Source organism: Myripristis murdjan, chromosome 5, assembly GCF_902150065.1.
Source record: "Myripristis murdjan chromosome 5, fMyrMur1.1, whole genome shotgun sequence".
NCBI classification, from domain to species: Eukaryota; Metazoa; Chordata; class Actinopteri; order Holocentriformes; family Holocentridae; genus Myripristis; species Myripristis murdjan.
In genome coordinates, this window is record NC_043984.1 from 11,173,690 (window position 1) to 11,200,476 (window position 26,787).

The 26,787-nt window shown below is 41.4% G+C and overlaps 1 protein-coding gene across 2 annotated transcripts in view; it reads left to right on the plus strand.

Moving 5' to 3' along the window:
• Positions 1-5,193: 5,193 nt before the first annotated feature.
• LOC115359295 (protein phosphatase 1 regulatory subunit 1A-like) overlaps positions 5,194-26,787 on the plus strand; it is a 28,017-nt gene continuing 6,423 nt past the window's right edge. For both annotated transcript variants that reach the window (XM_030051676.1, XM_030051677.1), the window contains exons 1-4: positions 5,194-5,696; positions 15,464-15,524; positions 25,682-25,719; positions 25,898-25,961. In XM_030051676.1, the coding sequence (XP_029907536.1) occupies positions 5,616-5,696; positions 15,464-15,524; positions 25,682-25,719; positions 25,898-25,961 (244 nt within the window). In that variant the 5' untranslated portion in view covers positions 5,194-5,615. The remainder of the gene's footprint in view (positions 5,697-15,463; positions 15,525-25,681; positions 25,720-25,897; positions 25,962-26,787) is intronic.

Consider the following 26,787-nt stretch of genomic DNA (forward strand, 5'->3'; position numbering starts at 1 on the left):
GGGAAAAATCATCCACAGTCAAGTGCCAAAAATCTGCCATTAGAGAAATCTTCTGCAGACTTTAAAAACAAAGTCAGAGATACATTTTTCTTGTATAAATGATGGATCAATAATGGTCAAGGTTAACATGCATCAAGTATGACAAACTACGCCCCCTCTTTACCTACACCTATACGTCAAACGTGTTTTATTCAAACTGCAGAACTAACCACATTTAAACTGCATGCACTGAGGATACTTCAGCCAATAATGAGGACAGAAAATCTTTACATTACATTAGCTGTAAAACTCCACTCTGAATGCTGAAATTTCCCTAGTTAGGATTCGGTGGCTCCTGGCTGTAGCTACAAATTCTCTGCAGTTTCTGACCCAGCATTTTGCAGAATAATACACACTTAAGGGGCGAAATGCGCAGTGGCAGAGCAAAATGTTTTGAATGAGCATGGCTTTGCTAGCATTGCTGACTGACAGCTTAAATATAAAGAAACTGATTACCAAGGTTTGAACTTTGAAACCCTTATATGTGTGACATCAAGGCCCACATACACTCCAAACAGCAATGCACTGAATACTCTGAATTTCCCAGCAACTATAGAGAATTCAGAGTGCGCACTGAGTCAATTTATGAAAGAGAATGTGTGAGAGATTTTACAAAAGCACCCAAAGTTGCCTGGAAAACTTGGACTGGAGTTGACTGCATTAAAACTTAAAATTTAAAGTATATCCACTGATTCACCTCTTTGTAGTTGAGCTGACTCAGAAAAATGACGTGGTAACTAACCCCCTAAATTCGTTTGTATAAAGGCTATTTAAGTTGGATAACAATGCAGTGTGATATAGTTTGTAGTCCTTAAATGCATTAGTGAAAAAGCATTTTTTCACCATATGATATCCTCGCCAACCTGATCTCACAGATATACGTGAAAGGAACATGACTTTATGAACAATGCATTGCTTGGTGGTGAAATGGGTTCAAATTATGCACCAACACCATGCACACAAACATCAATCCAACAGCAGCATGCTAAAGTTAGCAAGCCAACATAGAGTTTGGTTAGGATGAAGCACCAAAACTACTTGGTTAAGGTCTGGGAAAGGTCATGATTGATGTTAGTAAGATAATGTTAGCAGGCTTCATGTAAAAATGAATCAAACACTGGTCTTACCTCCAAGTGGATATGAACTCAAGTTGAATGAGTGAAAGTTGATTGACTCACCGACCACCCCAACCTACATCCTAACGCAGACTTTTTTGCTTTTAATTCTACCAGTAATTTGCCCAACAAGACTAAGGATCCTGCAAGACTTTGCATTGACATTGTTTACATGGCGCTGACGCATGATTTTTTTTCCTCATTTCGTGACACCACCCTGTAATGGGTAAGAAAATCGGGCTCTGGGTCGCAGCTTACCTGGTAGTGCACGTACAGTTTGTTCAGGCTGAGTCCTGATCGCAGCGTCCTGCATTTGAATCCAACCTCAGGCCATTTGCTGCATGTCGTCTTTCCTGCTTCTCAAAGAAACACAAACATCTTAAAAAAGTTGGGTTCTGTGAGACCGGCCTCGTCCCAATTTCTGGGCCACTTCCATTGAAAGACATTGTCAATGAAGGTGTGGCCTTGGGAAGACACAAGACTAGACTTTCCCTACAGGTTTCACTACAGGTTCCACCAGCTGCTGCCACAGAAGATGAAACAGCTATTATTGTTCTTGTTCGAACTTACCCCACAAGAAAGTATTTGTATCTTTCCAAAACGACAACTTTGCAAAATGGATCATGGGCTCTGAAGGACGACAGAGGATACCCCTGTTGTGTCCTCCAAAGTCAGCAAAAAGAAGGCAGTGCACATGTGGGCTGCATTTGGAGGACACTTTGGAGTGGGACAGCCTTGTTGAGCGAGTATGATGTATACCAGCCCCTGAACTGCGACCACAGCCGTGTGTGTTGTGCTTACTTGTAGTACTGTGTCAATAGGGTATTACATGTTTTTGTTTTTTGTTTTTTGGGGGTTCAGGTCTTTAGTTCAAGCTTATACTGTCTGGTATTACTGATTAAGCTTACAGATGAACTCCATTTTTCATCAGCATCATCTGTGTCGAGGATGTTGCATGGTAAAGAGGGAGAAATCATGCAGAAGAAGTGAATCCTGACTTCCTGAGTGGTAAACAAAAATAGGGAGAAGACATGAATGTTTTTTCCGACTACGAAGTTCACATTCATGCTTATATTGTGCAGCAACAAATTGCCATCTTTTTGACAGCAAGGGTCTGGCACCTTCATTTTTAATTTTTTCTTCCACTGACCAGCCAGTTAAAGTCAAAACGGGAGCTGACACGGCCCACGTTTTGTTATATGTATACTCTGCACAATGTCATGACAATAAAGTTAGTGCACTGACAAGGACACCCTCCCTCACTGGCTTCTCACCTGCAAACTCAGCAGTTGTGTTCATGGCGATCCTGGCAAAGCTGGAGCCACCTTCATCTTTTTGAAGACATTCCTTCCATTTTATCTTTTGCACAAACACACACTCCATACTCTTAACTGCATTAGTTGTAGAGATACAATTTGCTGACCCTCCCTTTTGCTCTACTCCCCTTTTCACCCGTGGACATCATCTTGGAACGCAGCCATCTCGTGGAACAGACAGGGAGGTCTCAGCCGTTAACGGGTATTGCCATGACACAGCACAATTTGTCACACACAACAATCTTTAATAGCTATATGACAGGAGGAGCGGGTGCTCTTTAAAAAAAAAATAGAAATGGCAATGTGACTTTGAAGGTTACACTGCAGAGCTGTGCTCTCCTGCATTACTAAAAAGTGGTGGCACATTTCTTCTGTATAGAAAATAACAAATCTAGCAATCAAAGCAACGTGTTACTTGTCAACTTTTGTGGTGTATGTCACATCATCCCCCCTGTCTTTCTTTACTAGTGAAATGTATTTTGAAACAAATATGAAAAACAGAGACAAAAACAGCAACCTTGTTTGCAAAGGCCTGCTTGTATGTATGTGAGTGTGAGCGTGAAAGAGAGAGAAAGGGGAAAAGGGATGACTTTTTTTTAGTTTTGTGAGTGTATGTGTGCTTGCATCTGCATGTGCGTGTAATGAAGCAAGACTCTTATCTCCTAAAGGTATGATGCAAAAAGCCCGAACATGCAGCTTACACACTATTCCCTGTCCCACGGGAGCCCAGGAGAGGTTAGCCTAAGGCAAGATAACTCCTAAGCACAACCTCACATTCTGCAGTAAAACTGCCATAACAGCTTACTGGCTGCATGAAGCGAGGGGGTTGGGAGCTTTGAGTGAAAGATGCATGCAATAGGAGGGTGGTTTGGTTTTTAAGATTACTTGGTTTGGTTTTTAAGCTGTTTATCAGGCATTTATTCATTTCCCTTGTTAGACATCAACCACTGCTGATATTTGATGATCTATTCCTCCAAGAACGGGAATAATTCAAAGTGTTTTCGTTCAAACTGAGAACCCCCCCCATCTGAGAAAGCTATCTGTTTCTCTTATTAAATCATAGCCCACATGAAGGTATAACTTGCTAATACATTTGTTGTTTATAGTTTTAAATGAATTACATTACTTGGATAGAAAAAAAAATAGGGATAGAACAAAAAGCAAGGAAACACTTGATGTGGTCCTCCACCAATAATAAACAGAACCTTTAAGCTTAATGCTCAGCTATAGACTTTGTTCTTTGAAGTTCACTCGACCATATGGAGACAAAGAATATGCTGGTATTTAGAGATAACACAACTGTACAGTACAATTTTATTAATGTTTTCCTTTCATTTACTGTAAGCTTCAGAGGCTGTGTGGGAGAAAACACTGCTGGCTGTTTTTAGCTGTTGTTGTAGCAGGAACATCTCACACTCTCTCTCTTTCTCTCTTACACACACACACGCACATGCACACACATAGTATGCTGCTTCTATTAATAAAGGAGCTCTCCGTTTTAATGACAAAGGCATGATTCCGGAGGAGCTTTTAACACACTGGCAGCTTTTAATTATCTATTTCACTCTCGCAGCAGCAAAAATGTGTCTTTTGTGTATGGATGGTCAAATTTCAGTTAATTGTAGTTGTTTTTTTATGGCTAGTCACGTGTTGGCACGGAGGAAGACAGTCCTTCAAGACATATTTTTTAATGAGGGGGCAATATTCTTTTTTATCCACCTCAAGTACGCGCTGTCCATTTAATTTCAGAGTTAGAGGATCATTTTTTCCAAATTACTTTACGCCGCACTGCTTGAAAGACCTGCTACTTTCCTCAAAAGAACTGAATTTGAAATTGTTTCCGATAGAGTTTTAGTGTCAAACACTGTGTAGTTTTTGCGTCTAATAACCTGTGCATCCTGTCAAACATCTATTTTTTGTAGCATCATTACAGGAACCTATAAAAGCGCCTATGTTAATCGTATGTTTCTCCTGAAATAGTCTTCTAGGCACATTTCACACATTTATAATGTCAACTGCTGATCTGAATGTGACACACAGTGTCAAATGCCTTTCAATTAAGACATTTGTTGACAAAATAATAATTAATATTTCCGGGAATCAAATTACCCGGGATTAACATATACACTGATAAAGGCCCACCCCCCCAGTTCTCTCAAAATAAATAAATAAATACATAAACAGCCTTTGGGAATTCAAAACCTGGCGTCTCTTTCTTGGCTGGTGTCAGGTGTCAGAGCTTAGTAGTTGTGTGCTTTAGGGACTGTCAGGCACTGAGACAATCAATAAAGATTGTGCTGTTCAGGCAAATGGACACACATGTCGTGTGTGTGTACATTTTTGAGTGGAACACTGGGTGTATGAGAGATATTGTGTCTGACTGAGCATGTGTGACTATGTCCTACAGAGGTGTGTGATTTAAAAAATACCTATTACCTAGAAGTTTGGGCATGATGATGCATAGAGAGAGAGAGAGAGAGAGAGAGAGAGAGAGAGAGAGAGAGAGAGAGAGAGAGAGAGAGAGAGAGAGAGAGAGCTTTTGTCAGCCTCACTCACCCCCCTGTGCAAGGGGTGCTGCTGCAGATTAGCCCGGAGCTCAGACAGCCAATAGAGAGCGAACAATGTGAAAAGAAGGCGGGACTTGGTGTGAAGGGGAGGCAGGCATAGCGAATGGGAGAGGCGGAGAGGTGTTCCTAGCCCAGAATGCCCTTGCTTCAGCATTGAGAACGGGGAGACAGAGGAGGGGAGTGAAGCTGGAATAAACACAGACTGTCACACCAGCAGGTGCTGAGGATTTTTTTTTCAAAAAAAAAAAAAAGGGAAAAGAAAAGAAAAGAAAAACAAAACGATAGAAAGGGGGAGAGAAAAAGCAAGGCTACTGGGAAAAAGTGTCTTCACAGATAAGGACAAAGAGGAGAGAACAGATTGATAGAAACTAAAACGATCTTCTTTCCAAACGGGAGAAGCAGAATCCCCCCCTTTTCTTTTTTTTCTCTCTCTCTGTCTCTGTCTCTCAGCCTCCCTCCCTGAGCCCTGCACCCTTCTCCTCCCCCACGGATTCTCCCTCCTGACTCGGCTCCCCTTGGATCCTGCTCTCCTCCTCCTGACCTCCTCCTCTCTCTGGCTGCTGAGAGACAGTGCCACCATGGAAACTGGGAGCCCAAGGAAGATTCAGTTCACCGTTCCCCTCCTAGACACCCACCTGGACCCAGAGGCAGCTGAACAGGTAAGGAGGAGGGAGAGAAGGAGCAGATTTGAAGCCTTGCCTGGGTTGATGTGGGACTTTTGGGGGCTTTTAAGGGCTTCTTTATGCATCAGTGAGATCAAGGCGATGGGATGAGTGGTGGATGAAAGCCTCAGCATGGATGCAAATTATTAAGAGCATCTACTTTGGGGGGAGATTTCAGATGAAAAGTTTGAAAGGGAAATGAAAGATGTCTCGCCTTCTTCCCTGTAAAATTTTACCAAATCACCCACTGAACTAGGAGCGATCTGTTTCAGTCACCAAGCAGGTGCAAACATGGCTGAAGAACCAGAATTTGATTGAAAAGCTGTAGCCAGTGTGCTGTAGCCAACATGATGTAGTATAACCCACTGATCAATTGCTGCTTTAAATCAAGTTTTTGCAGTTTTATTAGTCCCATGCGCATACTTAGCAAGTTGTGGCCTATCTTTTTAATGCAGGGCTGAAATGAATTTAATGAATTTAAGATTGATTTTTTTCTCCACTCACAGAAGAGCAGGATGTTAGAGACACCCAGCATCACAGTATAGTGTTTATAAGGGGGCGTTGCAGCCTGGATATGTCTCCAGGGCTTGGCTGTTGTTTTGGTGTGGGTTACTGACTGCAGTCCCATAAGCAGCACTGAGACAACAAAAGTTCCTAGGATGAAGCTGTTACAAATCAAACATAACAGTAATTGCACTAATTTGTTTTTATTATTGTTTGTTTAAAGCAATTCCCAAACCAGTGTTAGATTAACAATGGAAATCAAGTGAGTTTTGATAATTCATATGAATACATCAGTTACAAATGATCACTAATTAGCTGCAAAGGCAGACTGAAAGAAAGATGCAAATGCAAAAGTCAGGTTTAATCAGACTTTGCCATAAATCTTCAGAGCATCTTGACAGGGAGCAAAGATAAGAGCTCCCAGCAGCGGCGGTGAAGACCCACTGGGTGCCCAGCTCACTTCTGTAGAGAATCTAAGGATGTGTCCCATTTCCTCCTTTTTAAATATATCATGAACAGGACAGGGCATTCATAATGAATGAGCCTTGAGTAAAACCACCAAAGATTTATGAGTCTGGCTAGAGTCCCTGTCTACTTCTTTTGCTCTGTTTCTGTCTTTCTCCTTCTTTTATGGTGACTATTGGTCTCAGAGGGAAGGTGGATAGTGGATATCAGGAGGACTGCTTTGTACCTACTCGTGTGTGTGTGTGTGTGTGTGTGAGAGAGAGAGAGAGAGAGAGAGAGAGAGAGAGAGAGAGAGAGAGAGAGAGTGACAGATACACAGACAGACAGTCATAATTTGTATTAATAGATTAAGAGGCTCAGAAGTGAGGGACTGAGTCAATAGGTTTTCACAGCGTTGTGTGAACATATGTATGTGGGACGCGAGGTCAGCGAGAGCACATGTGTGTTCGCAACGCTGTTGGGGATTGACACCTTCGGCAGTTAAATTTAGCAATTGAGATGGATGATACACCGTGAGCATCCTTTTCATGAGCACAGTGATGCAATTATACGAGCTCATCAGCTTCCTTCCTGGTACAAAAGCTCCCCCATGTCTGGAGAAAATTACCTGTAAGTGAAATAAGTTCCATCCTGGCAGGGAGCACAACAGCTTCAATGCACACATCATTTTCTATTACAATTTCTACCTGTCCAATTTAAAATGGAAAAAGTCAACTTTTTAACTGTTTTCTAGATAGCAACTTATGGGTGAACTACCTGTGTGTGCATGAATGTGTTTATGTTCACAAATCCCTGGAATATGAGTTTATAATATCACAGTAGAGTCCTCCCTTTTGACTTGGCTCAACATTTGAATGCAGCCTCCAACCAGTAGCTTACACTCACTGCACTCTGAAAGTCCCTTTTTACTACAACCAGGTTTACTACAATCCTTCAACAAAATAAAAGTCCTTGAGGTTAGCTTAAAGAGTTTATTTTTAGTGTCACCTACTTTTACAACAGCAGTGACAGAAAAGTTGGGTTGCCCTCTAAAAGATGAAACTATATAAATCCTTGCTGTCATCTGAGAACACTTTGACACACACAGCAGCCTCTGCGTTTTAGAGATACTGAATGATAAACCTCAGGTGATGATTTATTTCCTAATTTGATCATATAGCATTTTGGAATAAAACATTTGGCCACATGAAGGTAAAGCTCACTGATGTGGCCTGGTTTGGAGCTTATTGCCATGTTTTTTGTAAAATAAATAAATACATAAATAAATTATCAGCAGCAGCAGCTTCATCCTTTTTATGCATGGAAATGATTTTAGGAAGCTGTACTTGCAGGAGGTGGTCCGTGGTTTGACATAAACAATATATGCAACAATGAATGTATATCAGTCGAATTTTTTCTTTGTCTGTGTGTGTGTGTCTGTTGATCCCGCCATTGTGTTAAGTCTCTCTCTCTCTCTCTCTCTCTTTCTCTCTCTCTCTCTCTCTCCCTCTCTCTCTCTCTCTCTCTCTCTCCCTCTCTCTATTTTTCTTTGTTTGTGTGTGTGGTGTTTGTACAGATAGTGTAATTAAGGTTAGTAAAGTCATGCAGTCAAAACAAAATTCACCCAAGAAAGAGTACACATATTTACATTTATACATATTCATGGCTCCTGGGCTTTTTAAAGATCAGCTTTGTTTACTGCATGTCAGATTAGGGGTTTGGACATTTTGGAAGGTGCATATATGGTAATAAGGAATATATGGTGAAAGATATAAATGACTTTCATTCACAAAATGCAGAGTCCTAAATACCACATTATGATAAATCAGTGGTGGGGAATGTGCATGGAAACAATGAGAGGATGAATCAAGGGGTGGGAGGTAAGAGCAAAAGTCTCGTCCTCCCTCACTCTCAGTCATTTGCTCTCTGTTTGTGTCTGAGTGTAAGTGGTCTGATGTCTGCTGTCTGAGCCAAGGCTTCAGCCATTCAACACAAGGCCTCAAACTCTTCAGGCCCGGTGTTTACATCCTCTTCCACACCGTCACACAGATCTCTTTTCACCTGTATACGAGCTGAAACTCTCTGAAACGACTCGGACACAAGAGAGCTCTGAGCTCTCAGCCTGCAAAAAGCGTGACTAGAGCTTGGCAGCTTTCCACCGGGACTTTAGCCTTTTAGGATACCCTTTCTATTAATTCTAAGACCACTGTGAGCAGCCACTGAGCCTGCATGGCATGCTGGTGTTAAAGCATGCGTGTGTGTGTGTGTGTGTGTGTGTGTGTGTGTGTGTGTGTGTGTGTGTGTGTGTGTGTATGTGTGTGTGCACTGTATATGAGTTTCTGACAGATGACATTGACAGACAGAAGGATAAAAAGAAAGAACCAGACAAAAGGAACGTCTGCGTGTGTAAAAAAAACAAAAACAACAACAAAAAAAAAACCCCAATACCTGTGTGTGTGTGCATGTCTGTGTGTTTGCAAGCAGGTGTATGAATGTCCCGCCATGGGCCTTCATCCATGGTTCAGTAATCCCTGCAGCCATGACACCTCCCAGCATGGTGAGTCAGCCACCAAGGACCACTCCATGTCAATCAAACCGGTTTCCCTCAAGGTCTGACCCTCACACTGTGTGCCCCTTATCATATGTGTGCCCCTTATCATAACCACACGCTGCCTGCCTACAAGCACAAACTGACTGTACTTGATAGAGGCAGTGGCCTGATCATATCAGTGGAGTACAATAAAATTGTAATTTTTAGAGTGTTTCTTGTGGGATAACGTATCTAGTTGTCTCTCACCAAATGCAGCGTTTTTTTTTTTGTTTTTTTTTCTGGTTTCTAGAGTGCTCGACTACGGGGTTTCATGTAGCCTATTTTACAGTAAATAGGCTTGGAAATGCTACAGGATCTTGGGAGCTCGGGGTATTGTGTATGCTACAGAGAGGCTTTGAAATGTATCCTGAGCCACTGCTGATACAATTTTTCTCTGCAGTCACCCCCTCAGAGCTTCATTGTTTTCTACCAACCTTAACCCCGCTAATCTCTACGTTAGGACAATGTTGCTCAGAAGAAAATGCAACATATCAACCTTTCCCACACCAGAACATTCTCTTCCTTGCTGGGGAAGAGAATAATCCTAGGTGAAGGCGATACATTTCCTTGCTCGGATGATGAATTGTGACATTTCGAGGTAATATTCTCTCATTACAGACATTACAGGGCTGAGACAACGTCCCCCTTGATATATTCTACACCAGCGTCCCAGAACATCTTTGTCCTTCACTGATTCCATAACAATTACATGCCATCGCCTCAGGAAGGCCATTTTCCAAGAAGGATTTTACATTGAAGTGGATTATCACAGTGTTATCATACCGTGCACAGCTGTTGTGAATTAAGGCAATCAAGTGGTGCTTGAGTGAGAATATACTGTTTAAATATAGGAGATATAATGTGCCACGGGGTGTACTGTGCAGTTACAAGTTCTGTCATTCTGCTTCAAATCACGTGAAAATATGTGAGAGTGCAATTCCCTCTGTTGCCTCGTGCTTAGAGCATTGTTTTTGTGAATCAAGGTGCAAAGCAGGCACTGGGATAAAATTTGCAGCAAATGGAAATAGGGTCACTGGCCTCCTCTTTTGAGTAACGAGAGATAATTTACATGACCCATTAATGTTGTTGCTTGCAGGTAAGTGAGGAAAAAAAGATTGTTTGGTCTCATTCTCTCCTCCCGATTTACCTTCAGGAGTCCTTCTATAAGTGATCGTGCTCGTGGATCCATTACCGCCACTGATTAAATTACACCTTATGTACTGAATCTGGCGTCTCGCTCTGCTCCCCCTGTGTGGCCGGTTGTATAACATGAGCCAATGAGAGAAAAGACTCACTTCTCAATGCTAAGGCAAGATTAGAAGGCTTGTCATAGAAGACCGACAAATGAGAGATTGAAAATGAAAGGGAGGCAGACGGCCTGAGAGACCGAGAAGAAGGACACAGAAGAAAGGAGAAAGTCACTATAATATATGTGTTCAAAGTCCTGTGAATAATTCCCGTTATTCAGAGTCAAACGATACCACGGTTGGAGAGAGTCTGTGAGGAGATTTATAATGGCTGTGCGGTGATATTAGCATGTACAATAGCAAGATCATATTTCAAATGGCATGATGAAAGATGAGCAATCGCAAGACAAAAATGAATTGTCCTTTTGTCGTACGGGAGCAATGGCGGCGCGCTGGTTATTACTCAAGGGAGCTGGACGGAGCGCTGAAGTCCCAGCACTCCCCTACAGCAAAGTAGCCCAGCCTGTCAGGACGTAGCACAAGGTTTAGGTGACCTTTTTGGTTCGACCTTTACCTTAACATTTACTCCTTGAAAGCTTGAGTGAGCATAAATGTTCTTTCTAAAACACCTTGCCTCATGGTTGCACCTAGGAGCCGCCTGGTGCAGACACAGTCTTCTATTGCACAGAGCAGCCTCACTCTTGTGATTTGGGATTATGAGGCTTGTTGAAGGGCGATACTCTGTGACAAACTCTTGTTCAAGGTCGGGTTGCTCAAGGACGAAGTGCAATTTCCACATTCAGAGTTTTTCAGGTTAGATTTTGACCTGGATCTAGGCAGACATACCTTGTAACCTCGAGGGCCCTGACACCCAGAGTTTTTATGAATTATGTTATGTCGTCATGAAAAAAGGTCACCAACGTCAAAGCGTTTTATTTCGTACAATAAAACAACAGTAGCCTCAGCTCAGTCATCCCTTTCAATTCTATTCCACCAAATTCAACTGAGTTTAAGTGTTCGTGATCCTGCATAAGGCACAGTATTTCAATTGTGTTAACTAAAGCTATGACAAAAAGTATTTGTGAATGACACTTTTTCCAGTATGAAAACAAAACTTAAACATAATGCTCCCATCAGCAAATACAGACATGAAGAAACTGCCAATTAGACAAATATAAACAAAACGTATTAACTCATTTTGGGAGGGATCCAGTAGTTTGCAAGGGGCACAAGGCTGCACTGACTGCGGTTTGAGTCTTGTGCCTATTATTCATGAACATTAGCTAACGTTTTGTAACATGAACCATAACCTTTCCCTAACCTTACATAAGTAGTTTCAGTGGCGGGCGGTGCAAATGAAAGTGGCTAAAGTAGCTACTGAGCCAACGTTAGCTTGCATTAACAGATAACAGTCACAGGACGCTGACGCAGGCTCCAGCACATTGACAATATGTGTGAATGTTAATATGCTGATATTTTGGTTCAGAAACATTTACATGTCAACATATTTGTTGGTTTGCAGAAATGTAAATTGGCAACATGTTATTTTGCTGACTGGATTAAAAAAATAACTAACATATGGACAAACTCCTGATGATAAGTAGGCCTACAGTATAAGAAACTAAAATGAGGAAGGTTGTGCAATCTATGTATAAAAGTCACAAACACATAATTGAAATAGGATACCACAGAGAAAAAAAAAAGAAAAATGATACTGTAGAATTCGACGAAAAAACTTAGTTTTCATTGAATACTATATCATTATCAGCTACAACTAGCAGAGTTTTCATTGAGCAAAAATAAACTAAAACAAAATTCAAATGACTAAAATATGACTAAACCTATATTGCAATAGACTAGGGCTAAAATTAAATCAAAATTGTCTGTCAAAATTAACTCTTGAGGTAGTTAAGTGGGCACAGTCCAACCAAAAACGCCAACACATTACAAAACACTGAGACATGGTTGTATCAAAAATATTTCCGCATAAGATTCAAGGCAGGGCTTGTGCTCGGCTGTCCCCCGGCCTGTCAGATATTTTCCAGAATATTTTGTCCACCAGCCCCGTGTAAACAATAACAGCAGGCATGCTTGGCTTTTCCTGCCCACCCCACGTCAGAAGGCCCTTTTCTGTTCTTTGTTGTGCGAAGTGACTGGACTGCATTTTAAACAGACCGTGGGTTGAAAGGCAGACGTGTTGGATCGAGGGGGTTTGACTCTCTTGCTCCGGGGGCCGCGGTATGTGTGTGAGTGGAGGATCAGGGACGGGTCTCTGCCGCCGAGTGAAGAGAATAACAATGACTTGGGACGTAATTAGTTCTTTACAGCTACGGAGCGTTCATGCTCCAGTGTGCGCTGGGGGTGGCGGATTTGCTGGAGTAGTGACAATTCACACACACAAGGCACGGAAAACAAAACAAAGTACGCACACACACACACACACACACACCCAGAGACACATATTTCAATATCCTTCAAAGAAATACTACCTCTATTTGTATTTCAATCAACCTTACACAATGCCTGCGCAGGCTATATTGTATGAAGATATTAACACTATGAGCTTGGATGTAGAGAGGAGAAACAACACACCCTTGAGCTGCAAAGAGGATTCAGTGTGGTAGCACTGAATTGGTGATATGCACCACAGGATATGAGGTCAGCAGTTTCCCTGTAAAAGTGTAGTGTACAAGGTAGTAACATCTCTCTGCAAAGAAAGGCACAGAAAAGGGCTGACACTCGATGCCTCTTTTCATTCACGCAGCCTGCCTATCCTCCTTGGCTGTGGTGCTGAAAGGAAATGATGCCTCTTCATGTCTGAATACCCAATTAGACAGTCCTGCCGAGATAGTACTGACTGCTCATTTTTCTCGTTAGAGTGCATTATTCGGTGGTAACATCTACATTTCATGTCATTGTACTGTAAAGGTAGCGTAAATCTCCTCAACATAGCGTGAGCAACATACATCCAAGGGAAAGCTGTAAGTGCAAATTGATTTGTGTGTGTGTGTGTGTTGTGTTCACACTGATGTCATTGTTATCTCATTTGCATTTGAAGTTTTTTTTTTTTTTTGCAGAGCACAGGGAAAGCAGACAGCGCAGCAAAACAAATATCCAGATTTCCTAGGCGAATGGGTAAATACTGACGTGATGTTTGGATTTCGGGCTTCTTAGTAATGGTCTGCTATTTCATCATGTGCATTTTAGCTCAGTCACAGCGGAAACCTAATGAATGAGCTTTCAATTTAAGTTCAAAATCAATATCTCTCCCTGAAGGTGAAATCTCAGGGAACTGCTGCAACTCCTGCCTTAATTGTAGCTTTGCGTGTACATGCAATATCAAAGAAATAGAAAAGAAAGAAAAGAAAACATTTTAGCTTGGCATCGGAAAAACTCTGATTGTATTGTAAGCTCAAAACATATCCTGCAATTTTAGAATGACCTTGTTATATACTTACTTATTGTTTGCTACAAGTTCAAAGTTCAAATTTATACCATTAAACACAAACAATTTGTGCTTTCACATCAAAGTGGCTTCCTTTCTTCATTTTCACAGCCTTTGGCTATTTTTTTTTCTAACTTTGATCTTCACTTTCCTCTGTAGATAGAAAAGAGATGAGCTTAACCGCCTACTGCAACCATAAAATGCAAAATCATAGATGTGCAGCTGTGAAACCATATTACTGTTATCATTGCCTCTGCAATTCTGATCCAGTACTGTAAATATTTTGCAGTGTGAGTTGTTGTCCTGGACTACAGACAGGCTGACTAGAACAGACCGGATTGCTTTGTAATGCTGCACAAGCAGCATTTAGAAAGATGCATGGAGGGCATGGAGGGATGCATTAGTCAGCAACACTGTCAGCTATGTCTAAGGAGTGTGTTTGTGTGTGTTAGGAGATGTGCATGTGAGCATTTTTGTGTGTGTATGTGTGTGTGTGTGTGTGTGAGGGAGAGAGAGAGAGAGAGAGAGAGAGAGAGAGAGAGAGAGAGAGAGAGTGAGAGAGAGAGAGAGAGAGAGAGAGAGAGAAGGAGAGAAAGAGTATTGACAGTCTATTTACATTCCAATAACACAGCCTTTAAAGTTTATGGAGCAGTAAAATGGAAATGTAATCACATGATCCTGTAGACAATGGAAAATTAATGATTTATTGCTGTGCTTCTCCAGAATCTGTCAGTACAGGAGCTTTTGAGAAACAATACAATATTGATCTCATTGGAGAGTTTCAATGTCATGTGGCCTGCATTTGATTCAAAATTTTCATTTAAAACTCAACACTGGACTGAACACCAAATGAACTCCCTGTGGAAACAATTATTAATGATTGTGGATGGAATCTCCTATACAGTCGGTGCCTCCAACACAACCTCACAGTAGAGGCAGAAACATTGGCAAAGTGTTTTTACTCACCACATTTAAATATGAGCTTTTTTTTGATTCAGTTGAGGAGATAATGGGTGATAGACGAGGCGTGAATCAGATTTAAACCCATGTGTACGATGTGTGACTTACTACAATGAGCCATCAGGCCGCAGCATAGTAATAATGACAAAACTAGCCAAAAAATAAATTCTTCATTTGCTTCTCCATCTTATCTATATCTATATCTATGTCTATAGATATAGATATAGATATAGATAGATAGATAGATCTATATCTATATCTATAGATATAGATAGATAGATAGATAGATAGATAGATAGATAGATGTGTGTGTGTGTGTGTGTGTGTGTGTGTGTGTGTGTATACACACATTTTTTTTTTAATCTACAGCTTGGAATTTAGGAAAAGTGAGTAAGTATTTCAAAAACATCAAATTTCATAGTCCTCAATTGCATATTAACTGTTTTTCAAGTAGTTTTTCTCAGATGACTAGATACTTTACAACCAATTCATAATTATATCTGCAGAATGTAAATAGGCGCGTAGATACATGGCATGTAAATAAATTCATAATTTATTTACATGCCAGCAACAGATTTCTAAGAATGTGTATTTTCTCCTCTCACTGTTCAATGAAACTCCTCTCATTTTTCAGATCAGAAGACGTAGACCCACACCTGCGACTTTGGTGGCATCGAGTGATCAGTCATCACCTGGTAAGGCACTTTTTGCAAACACACAAACATAAACACCAACAGCTAATTAACCACCCTGACACCACAGCTATAAGATTATGCTTGAACCAATTCCATATTCATTATTTTGATGCTGTGAGGCAGCATCCCCACCCTCTTACACAGCAAATGAATCCTCCTGTTGCATTACAGCTACAAACACAGCCCAGTGTGTCTCCTCTCATGGGATCTTAATGATCAAACACAGCAACCTACCTCTAGAGAGCTCTGTTTCACACAAGCTTTGTCTTTTGAAGCTGTGTGAATGTGTGTGTGTGCATGTGCTTACGCATTCACACACACTCACACACATACGGACTTACTCTGTGCAGTAAATGGTTCACAGTCGGCTCTGTGACAAATATCCATAGATCACAGGCACAGGCACAACAGATAGTGGCTCTAATGTGTTCAAGTAGATCAGATCTGATTACAGAACTTCGCCTGTTTTGTAGTCTAAAAACACACATCACATCAGTTATCACTGAAATAACGCTTCCAAGAGCCAGCAGAATAATACAAAGGCATTTGTCTCTGTCTCTGTTCTCCTTTTGCATCTGTCTCTTGCACACTGACTCAGTAACACAAAGAAAAGAAAACCTCCCTCAGTCTTCTCACCTGGAGAAAATCATCCTCTGCCGCAAATTCCCAGTTGGCCAACAGTCTTCATTCTGTAGTGGACCACACTACACATTCACACACCAGCGAGTACAGGGGAGTTGGGAAAGGAAGGGGGGAGCCAGTACATGATTCATATGCTGCTTTTCCAGTGGCACTTTTGGCCACACCGCGTCAAACTGTGCCACGCTGATTTGCATTTCCATCACCGGTTCAAGTTTGCTGAGTTCTGTTGAGCCATACCCAAGCTGGACCATCATGGATGTCAGAGGGCTTCATCATCATTCATTGGTCAGAGAGAGAGACTAAACCAGCACTGAAACATAGTTGCTTACAACCAGGAAGCCCCCATGACAAGAATCATCAAAGTTCTACCGTAGTTGATAATCTAACCATGTAAAAAAAACATTTTTTCAGCGAATCTCTCTGTTCATGTGAAGCAGCCATTTCGAGTTGTTATTTAAAGACATGTCTTCACGTGGGTGGCCTTGTGAAACCAAGTCAAACCGAGTAGAGCCAGGCGAGCACAAGTATGGAAAAACAGCAATAGACTGGTCCAGTGATAGTTCCACGTTGTAACTCTATGATTACAAGTGTAGGTTTCTATTGGCTTAACCGCTCATCTAGTCTCCTCAGCGCGCTACAATCAGGATATGCCTACCACCCACCGTGTCCAATCCCTGCAGGTATTACACGTTTGGTCCTACACACCTCCCCTGTATCACGCAGATCCAGAACATAGACCAGACAGTCAAAAAACAAGAAGGCTTTAATTCCTATATAAAATTTAAAATACACATAAATAGTATAAAAATAGTCAAAATAAGCTAAGTGGGTCAGCCAAAAAAGATAAAATTACACAATAAGAAGGAACCCTGAACCAGACCAACATTCACAGCTGTGAATCTGGACAGACCTTTGAGACATTTAGTCGGGACTTTGCTTGAACAGGGGCATGAAAAATTTGCGGAGCCAAGGTGCGTCTGGGTCAGCGTCCCAGTTCCATCTACCAAGATCGAGGTCGTCCAGTGTCGTACGTGCAGCAGTTGGCTGTATCCTCCGAGACAGGGGTTGGCCCTGGTCTGCCTTTATCTAGTTATGAGGTGAATAGTACTTAGTGTGCTGTTATGTGGCTGGATCTCTCCCCCGTGGCTCGGCGGTGCGTGGCTGTGGGCTCGGTCTGAGTGAAGGAGCTGTCGGAGTCTATCTTTGTGTGCTGCAGCCCAAGGTCTCTGTCTGCTTTTATAAGTTGGAGGATCTCTGTTTCTGTTTGTTTGCAGAAAGTAACAGAGTAATTAGGCTGGTGGATGCAGCGGTGGGTGATCAACTATTCTAGGAGCCCAGGTAGAAAAGGCAAGTCGGTTTCCACGATACACAATCCAAAAACACAGCAACAAATTAAGGGCTAATGCACAATAAGGTAACCAAAGCACGTCCTACCACAAATCAGGCACAAAGTAAATACAACAGAAGAAAACTCTGGACACTAGTCTCCTTATGGCTCTCAGGTAAATGAGTATTAGAGTGCCAAACCAACTGTCTGACACATACACTGCTCCAAGTGCTTTGGCGCCAGTTGTACATTTTGGGAGACACTGGTGCTGCCATAATTCACTGACTGCTGGGTTCTTTCACGTGAAATGTGCTGGCAGTCTTCTCCACACACTCCCCAGAACTTCTGTGGTAATGTGATTGGCAGCAGGGCAGAGTGTGGCAGCCATCCCAAGCCCAGCACATCTGCCCCAGTTTCTAAATATCCTGCTGCTGGACCTCCAGACTCCAGCAGGATGACTGATGCTGCCACTGGAAGATGCTGATGACAACAATCCTGTGCTGCACCTATGCTGCTCTGGCTTCTGCCTCCTCTCTTCTCTTCTCATCCTCTCACTAATGGCTGATTAGATGTTGCATTTGGAGCCCTCTCTCCACCAGCCACTTTGGTTCAAGTGATGAGGGCTCCAGTGTGTCCAAGAATTAAAGGAGCAGTATATTTGGAAAGACATACGTTTAAATGACAAACGAAGCACCTACGAAGAGAAAAAAAAGGTTGCCAGCATAGTCAATAAAAAGTGGGGCAGACAGACACACACACGCACACACACACACACACATATTTGGTTCGGTAGTGGACAAGACAGGCTTAGGACAGGGTTCATTTCTATCTCATACAGTTTGCAGTTTTAAGAAATTTTAAGAAATCTAATTTACATCTCTATGCAACCTTTTCCCATACACATCTAAAACGGTGTCCTGTATGAGTTCAATATTGAGCACAGTTGTAGTCTACTTTACAATGACAGATACCTGCATTCTTGACTGTCATATGCATGGCACAATATATGAAAATAAAACTCTTGACAAGGACATTCTACAGAACTTGGACCAGTTGCATAAAGGGGCCAAAGAACAACAAAAGACATAAGACAAAGTTTGGCTGAAGGGCTTGCATGGACAACAATGAGAGTACTCAAACAAATATTTCTTACCACTTTCACTGGACCATATTACACCCCTTCACCAAAATAGCAAATTCTTTTAACTATTCACAACCAGGGCTGGGTATTGTGGGTCAGTATGTTTTGGGCTGTCATCGATCACCTCATGAGAAGTAGCAAGAAACGTATTGGTTTGGCACAGGTATTGAAACCTAGGTATCTATCGGGAACCTAGAATTTTCAAATGATACCTTACCCTATTCGTGACACTTCCAGTGCTCTGTCATCTTTGTGCAAAACAAGAGACGGACATGAGCAACAGGCGAGCTGTCTCATGAGGTTCACGCTCTGCTGGCCAGTTAGGCTCAAGTGTCGAGTGCAGAAAGCTCTCACAGAAAAACCATGTTATCACACCCCTACCTATCCTCTGTGCTCCACCAGGGGGGCACAAGAGCAGCGGTTCTTCAACTTTCCACAGTAGAACACCCAAAAACAGGTAGCAAGATGCCTGTCCTGGACCCTATGACAATTTTTAGAGACTAAAATAAATAGAAAATAAGCTATCAATAAGCTTCAAAATTTTATTTGACACACAACAAATATAAAATCATGGTCATGAGTACATTTTGTGAATTGTGCTGATTTTGTTGCAGAACAATTGTGAGCTGAGTAAATGTAAATCTAAATGTAACGATTTCACATCTTGTGTCCTCTGTGTTTTGCAGTGTCTGTGCCTCTTTAGTCCCAGGTTTATGCTTTAAGCTTTCACAAGCCTATGTGTCAGTGGGCAGAGACTATCCACCAGCTATATGAGTGTATTCTACACAGAGTATAGCAGCATCTACAGCCGCATTCAGTGGAGAGAGTATTGAGGAGTTGGATGCATAGTGCTATCATGGTCGATAATCTATCTAATCATCACATTCTGTCTGTCTGACATGTCCAGGCCTTTCTTCAGGTCTGTACTCACTTCTGTTATACAGAACCTAGCTTGAGGAGGACTTACATTGACAGTGTCTTACATTGTAGAAACACTGTTGACAGTTAGCCAGGCTGGTGTGTGGCAAGCTGTCGACCAATCATGTCACAGCAGGCAGTGCAGTCTTGCGATGTTCCAGAATCAATGTGCAATATATGGCGAAGCAAAAATAATGCATTTTGCCTCCAGTTTTTGTCCTTATTTGTTTGAGTCACATTTGTATGCTTTTGTTTACTCCAGTAATATTTCAGCTCTATCCACCTTTTGATTTATCCAAATTCAAAATAAATTGGTTGATGGATGGAAATAGCATCTCTGAACACCCCTGGTGTAATCATAGAGCTTGACTCCTAGAGTCCTGTTATGAATCTGGTGTGAATTAAGAGTGTTAGTGATGGTGACGCAGGTGTAAAATATTTATGTATGCTACTGTATATGGTGATATAACATCTGATGCAATACAGAGACAAAAGTAACCAAATTACTCAAATTCTCCAAGTGGCACAAAACTCATTTCTGAGCTGTTTTGGTGCATTGCCAAAAATGAGTATTAGGGGCGTCTGATTGGCATCTGGTTCTCCCCAACCACCACAAGGTGAAGAGGCACATTTTTATGGCTGAATGCATGCATGCAAATTTCAATGTAATGAGTGACTACATGAGTCAAGCCAGTAGCCTATTAGACCTATTAGAGCCCTCCACTTGTAATCATTGCACTAGAGTTACCATGCGTAACTATCACTCTCCCAGTCTGTGAGTCATGCGCTGGCCCGCTGCTTTTCCTCCCCGCCTCCCTCGTACTCGCTGGTGTGTAAATGTGTAGCGTGGCCCACTACGGAATGAAGATTGCTGGCCAACTAGTAATTTGGGGCAGAGGGCGATTTTCCCCAGGTGAAAAGACGGAGTGGGGTGGGTGGTTTCTTCCTTTGTACTGATAATTTGGAGACATCCAGGATACCAACAATCAAACAAAACCAACAGAGAAAACTACCTTTGTGTTATTCCACATATTCTTTTTCAGGAATTTCCAGCATTAGGGAGAGTTGTTGTGATTTGTGTGCTTTAGACTGCACAGCAAGGTTATAAGGGTGGATCAGATTCTACTTCAAAACACCAGAGACACTATCTGTTGTGTCTGTGCCTCTGATCTATGGGTATTTGTCACAGAGCCGACTGTGAACCATTTACTGCTCAGTGTGCATGTGTGTCTGTGTATGTATGCGTGTGCAATTCAATAATAGGACACTGAGCGCTGTGGAGTGTGTAAAAATCACCTTTGATCTCCAAATGAAAGAGAGGAGAGCACTCTTAACAATCCACCCTGCTTAGTACTTCACAGACGGAGAGAGAGAGAGAGAGAAGGAACGAGTAATGGAGTAGGGTACAAGAGATATAATTAGTGAAGAGAAGGAATGAGGACATGCAGAATTTGAAGAGACAATTAATGTTTCACAGTGGAACCATGAGAGAGAGATTGAGAATGATTTGGAGAGAGCAGGCAATGCATTTGATTGGGCAAAACGCTTTTGTGAGGAAGGCAGACTGTCGTGCCACGGACATACTCTGACTGGCTGATAGTAAAACAAATACAGAAGTAGATGCAATGTCAGTGACAGGAAGACTGGGACAGAAAGTCAAAGGCAATGTCAGAAATGGAGACACAAACGGAGACAGAGACTGGAGAATTAGGAGGAGCCAGAGAGAAGGGGGAGGAGGTGATATGAATATGATGATGAGGGAGAAGAGCTGTGCTGCTGCAGTAATGGTGTGCCCCACATCAGACAGAGCCCTGCATTATTTAATGCTCTGCAGATTCCACTGTGCACCGAGCAATCCAATCGCACATCAGAGGAACAACCACAGATAGACAGGCAACTTATATACAGGCTGCGGGCTAAATAATAAAGAAGCAGAACTGTGTCAAGAAGGTGCCTGATTTGAACCCCCCCACACTGACAAGGTGTGACAGCAGAAAAGAGAGCAGGAGAGAACTGCTGTCATTTATTATGCTAGTGAGAGAGGGAGAGGGAGAGAGAGAGAGAGAGAGAGAGAGAGAGAGAGAGGTAGACAGAAGGGCAAAGAATGAATAAGATATGAAACAAAGCAACGTGAAGTAGAAACGCTGAATTATGAAAGTTTGAATAGATTTCTCTTAATTAGCTGCTGTTTTGACATTTTTTCTGTGTTTTTCTGAGGATGAACAGCTACAGCACTACTTATTTGGTTGCAATACTGATTTCCAACAGTAACAAGCCAGGATAAGATCTCTGGACTGTAGGCATGCCAACACACATGGCCACATGACCACAAATGAACACTCTAGCCGTTCAAAAGAGTTTGTAATTCTCAAACTGAACTGTATCTGGCCCGACTGTACCCTGTGGGTTTTGGTTGGTTCATGCTCAGGTTATTTAATTATTCCAGCAGGTTTCATAGGGTCAGCCTGTGCACTGTGGTAGCGACTTATTTTGAGTAACAGGCAGGCATTGTTTGCTCCCAGATTATGGGCCTCATGTGTGTCAGTTTAGAAGTGAAATGGATGCTGAGGAGGTCAGGAAAATCTCGACCCAGGGGAGGCTGTGGTCAAGCAAACATCAGGGAACTCTAGGTCTTTTATTCCCAAAACAACTGCTAATATTCTTGCAGTTCAGTGGCCTACAGGCATTCAGTGCATTTGTGCTCACAGTACAGTTGCTCTCAGCAGAAGCAGACAATAGTATTTTTCTATGGGAAAAATGACAGATCGGGCTGGTCTGACAATTAAAAAATACTACTAAACATTGGGCTCATGCCTGTGTCGGGCTGGACTGCTGCAGGTTCTGGTCCAGTAGTACAGTAGCTCCCTTTCAGTGATGTATTTCATCTCCTCAAGCACCTAAGGCACCTGATTTGTGCTTCCTCCAACAGCATGCGTTTGAAATGCATGTTAAAATAATACAGCTATATGAGTCGAATTGATCAACAATTTTCAGATAAAGACCTTAACACCTACCATATATGCACAAATGCTTATAGCGTAGACATCTCCATCAAATCAGTATCAAGACCTGATGTGTCACCAAAGAATTTGAGGCCTGTCAGCCATTTTTAATGGTGTCTGTAGTGTGAATGACTGTTGCAGGTCATAACAGATAAGTTGTTACAACTCTGTAAGAATCCGCGCCTTCAAGGAGTTTGTCATCAGCATAGAGCAGTACAACATTTAGCATTCAGTTCACTAAACGGCTTGCATTGTAGAAGTCTTCTAAATTTGCACATTGACCTACCTCTATGCACATTTTATACACCCATGCACACGTTTTTTTCTGTTTTTTTTTTTTGTTTTTTTTTTTTTGCACATTGCTTTTTGCACACTGGGTTGTACTTAGGTTATTCTGTTGTACTTAGATCTTATTCTTTATTTTTATTTTGTTTTTTATTTACTTAATCTGTAATCTGTGGATACTGCTGAAAAAATGTGAATTTCCTGCGGGATGAATAAAGTATCTATCTATCTATCTATCTGTCTATCTATCTATTGATACACACATACATACACACACACAAATAAACACATAAACACACAAATGGACACACAAAGCACATACATACACACACAAACTGTTTCAAAAGCATATCCATGTACAACAGAATTATACCCTGCCCAACCCTACCATATTATTTTGGTTTAGTTAACAAAGCTGCAAGAGAATTTGCAATGTTTTGTGATTTTTTTTTTTTTATTATTGTTTTATTTTATGCAGTGTCTATAAAATCATAACCATGGCCAGAGCTGACAACTAAATTAGAAAGGCTTAGCTGCATGAAATGAAGTCAGAGGACCCTATCTGTTCTCATCTGGCTTGGTGTCAGACAGACGGTCAGCTGGGAGTTGCACTGATAGACTCATCACTGCTGGAGAGGCACTGCTATTGGCCTTCGCGCTGACTCTGGGAGCGCAGATGGGCTTGATACACAAAGAGAGCAATCTCAATATCAGCCCTGTGCAATCTAAATTTGTTGCTTTTTGACAGACATATGAAGTTTTTACACATGCAAAAATGTTAAATCCATGTGAGACAAATTGTGTTATTGTTCAAGCTTAAAGAAAAGACAGTTTATGCTAGAATAATACAAGATATTCAGAGCCTGAAGTTTAGTTTGGTATGTGTGTATACCCATAAATAACCAAATATGAAATGATCAGCCCTGGCCAATGTGACATTTTAAGATTTTATTTTTGGTTTGTGCAAATCCAATCACAGGCTTAAAGCTGGAATTGTAACAGAGCGGTCTAAATCTTGTAAGTTAAATTGATTCTCAGAAACACTGCAACCACATAAAAAATTGAGAAGGCAGTAATGTAGTGCACAAGCATTCCTGTAATAATAATAATTCAATTTTAAATTAAATTTTTACTGTAAATGAATTTTTCATTGCTGTAAAATCTGCCAAACCTGTTCATAGTTTTGTACCTCTGGGTAAAAACACTGCACAGTCTAATTGCAGATCCCTGACACAAGGTTTTACCGCTGTATGTCAAACAGATAAATCTTCTGTATTGAGTAAGCTCTTCCCTGCGACTTGAAGTACAGCCTAAGGCCGGCCTGTTTCCTGGGATTGATTTGAAACAAAATCCTTGGTGATTGTATGGTCCTGTACACAAACTCTTGGGAGGCACTAAAAATAAGATTCGGTTTCAAGCATCATTGTAAACATGCAGAGAATAAAAGATGAACCCTCTTGAAATGAAATATAATGCTTTCTGTGTTGAGTTTTACACCCCACTGGGCTTGTATTTTGAACAGAGAGAAAGACGATGAAAAAGAAACAAGCACATCACTGGCATTTGGAACAGCCTAGTGCATACTTTTTTAAGCAAGGAATAACACACGCACACACACACACACACACACATATACATACACACACTACTTGCCTGGTGCCTAGGGATACATAGGTTGCCAAGCAACAAGGTGGTGTCCTAGAAAAAAGTTCCAAGTCGGGAAGCACAAAGTTTGATGTGGTTTCAACACATTCACTATTGATCACAGTTAATGGTTTCACTGTTCTGTAATCACGCCCCCCCCCCCCACCCCCCACCCCACACACACACACACATACACACACACACACACACACACACACACACACCCCTTTCCCCACTGTAACTTTTTCTTAGCGACCACAGGGTCGTGTTACACATATTGACCACAAAGGATACAGCATCTGTTTTTCCACTTGGAGTTATGTGAGCGTCACGTCTTTATGTGGTTGTGAATGTGTAGTTTTAAACTGTATTTGCACTAGTCCCCTTTAAAAGCTCAAGAAATACTGTTTTCAAATAAGCCAATAAAATTTCTGGAACTGTAAATGAGACTCTGATGAATGGTGAATTTGTAGTTGTCTTGTTCAAATAAGCAGGTAAATGCTATGCACATACACATGGCCACATTTATCCGAGAGAGCACAGAGTAAGTGTGCTTAACGTTTACTTCCCTTTAGGGGACTTGGATAAATAGTGTTCTACCATGTATCGTTTTTTTTAATCTGCCATCAGCAGTCGGCTCCATGCAGGGGTCCATTAGGAGGATGATGAAGGTGGAATACTATTTCCTTTTTCAGCACAAATTATCCATGAAGCTGCCTTATTTATAGATTTTTACCAAAGCTAAGGAAAATAAAAGCAAATGATTTTCCACCCACCATCCTTTGTTTACACTGAGCAGACATCCTCTGCCTGCCTGTAGTTGGTCAGATCACCATCTGGCTGGAGGTCACCTCATATCTACTCCACTTTCCTCTGTTTGGACACACAGCCCACTCTTGCATGCAGTTGTATAGACACACTAGTTGAACTGTCTTTTTATATCAAATGTCTAGATTGCAGTGGATGTGGGACTTTGCTATATGTGTGCATAAATGTGTTTCTTTGTGTGTGTGTGTGTGTGGGAGGGAGTAGTGGGTAGTGTGGTGTTACGACATTTTTATGTCATAACACCATGTCACCATGTATTTGCTCGTCTGTAATATGTGTGCAACAAATGTGCACCAAATTATTATTATTTCTTATTATATCCACTATATGCACCAGCTAATATCTCCTAATTTTATTTACCTTTTTACAGAAATAGATGAAGACCGTCTCCCAAACCAGTTGTACAAGGTAATCTGCACTCTATAATTTATGTTCTGTGACTGAAAGTCAAATCTGATGACAAAAGATTTTGAAAAAATATTCATTAAAAAAAATGAATGGTAATTTTTATTTTGCACTGGCTCTGTGAGGAGTCTCTCCCATCACGGTGCCCTATGTTCATCTGGTTTGTGTCAATGTTTTGCAGGCAGCCTTGCTGAACTCCCCTAGACAACGGAGAAAAGGGCAAAAGGGGACGCCCACAATGAAAGGTAGAATCTGTTAAAAACCTCCATCAGCCTTGGTGTAATATTTGTTATTTTTGCCACAAATGAAGTCTGTGTAAAAGCTTCACTTTCTGCTGCAGGCTTTCTGCAGTATAGGAGTTTATATCTGTGCTTTTGCTTCATTGCTCGAGAGAAATTACTGTAAATTCAAATTTCACTCTCATGTTCACTTTTAAGCTCCCTGAACATGTAAAGGATGCAAATATTTGCTTGAGGTGCACAAATCCGTCTTCACCAAAGAAACAAGCATATTAGGTGTTTTTTAAATTCTCTGGGGGTGAGTGAATGAAACTACATTGACTTAAAACAGTCCACCGTGTCCACTGTGCAAACCAAAGTGCTGTGGTAGCACAGTGTTGTTGCAACTAGGAGGATTGTTGAATAAAATATTTAACTCATGCGTTTATGTGTCAGCTATAGTTAGAAAAAGACAGAGCTGCTTGCACATATGCAGAGGTTCATTACATGACTTCTTCCCCTGACTGTATGAACACACATTATATTTCTCTTATGCAGTGAAATTATGCAGTGAAATTCATGTAAGTCATATATGGATCACTCTCTGCCCTTTGTTGGGTTGGAATGTAAAATGGATTTTCAAAAAAAGGTGGATGGATTATATGTGTTGTATAGCTGCACCTACTGTAAAATATCAAGATATATCAGGATTCTCAGTTTGAACACTGTGCGTCTATACACAATCTGTTGATGGGACGGTATGTGTTTTGTTGCGCTATGCTGCCACTGGGAGCCAATATTCCCACGTGGGACAATAAAGAACTGAACTGAACCGAACCAATCTAGGTCAGTT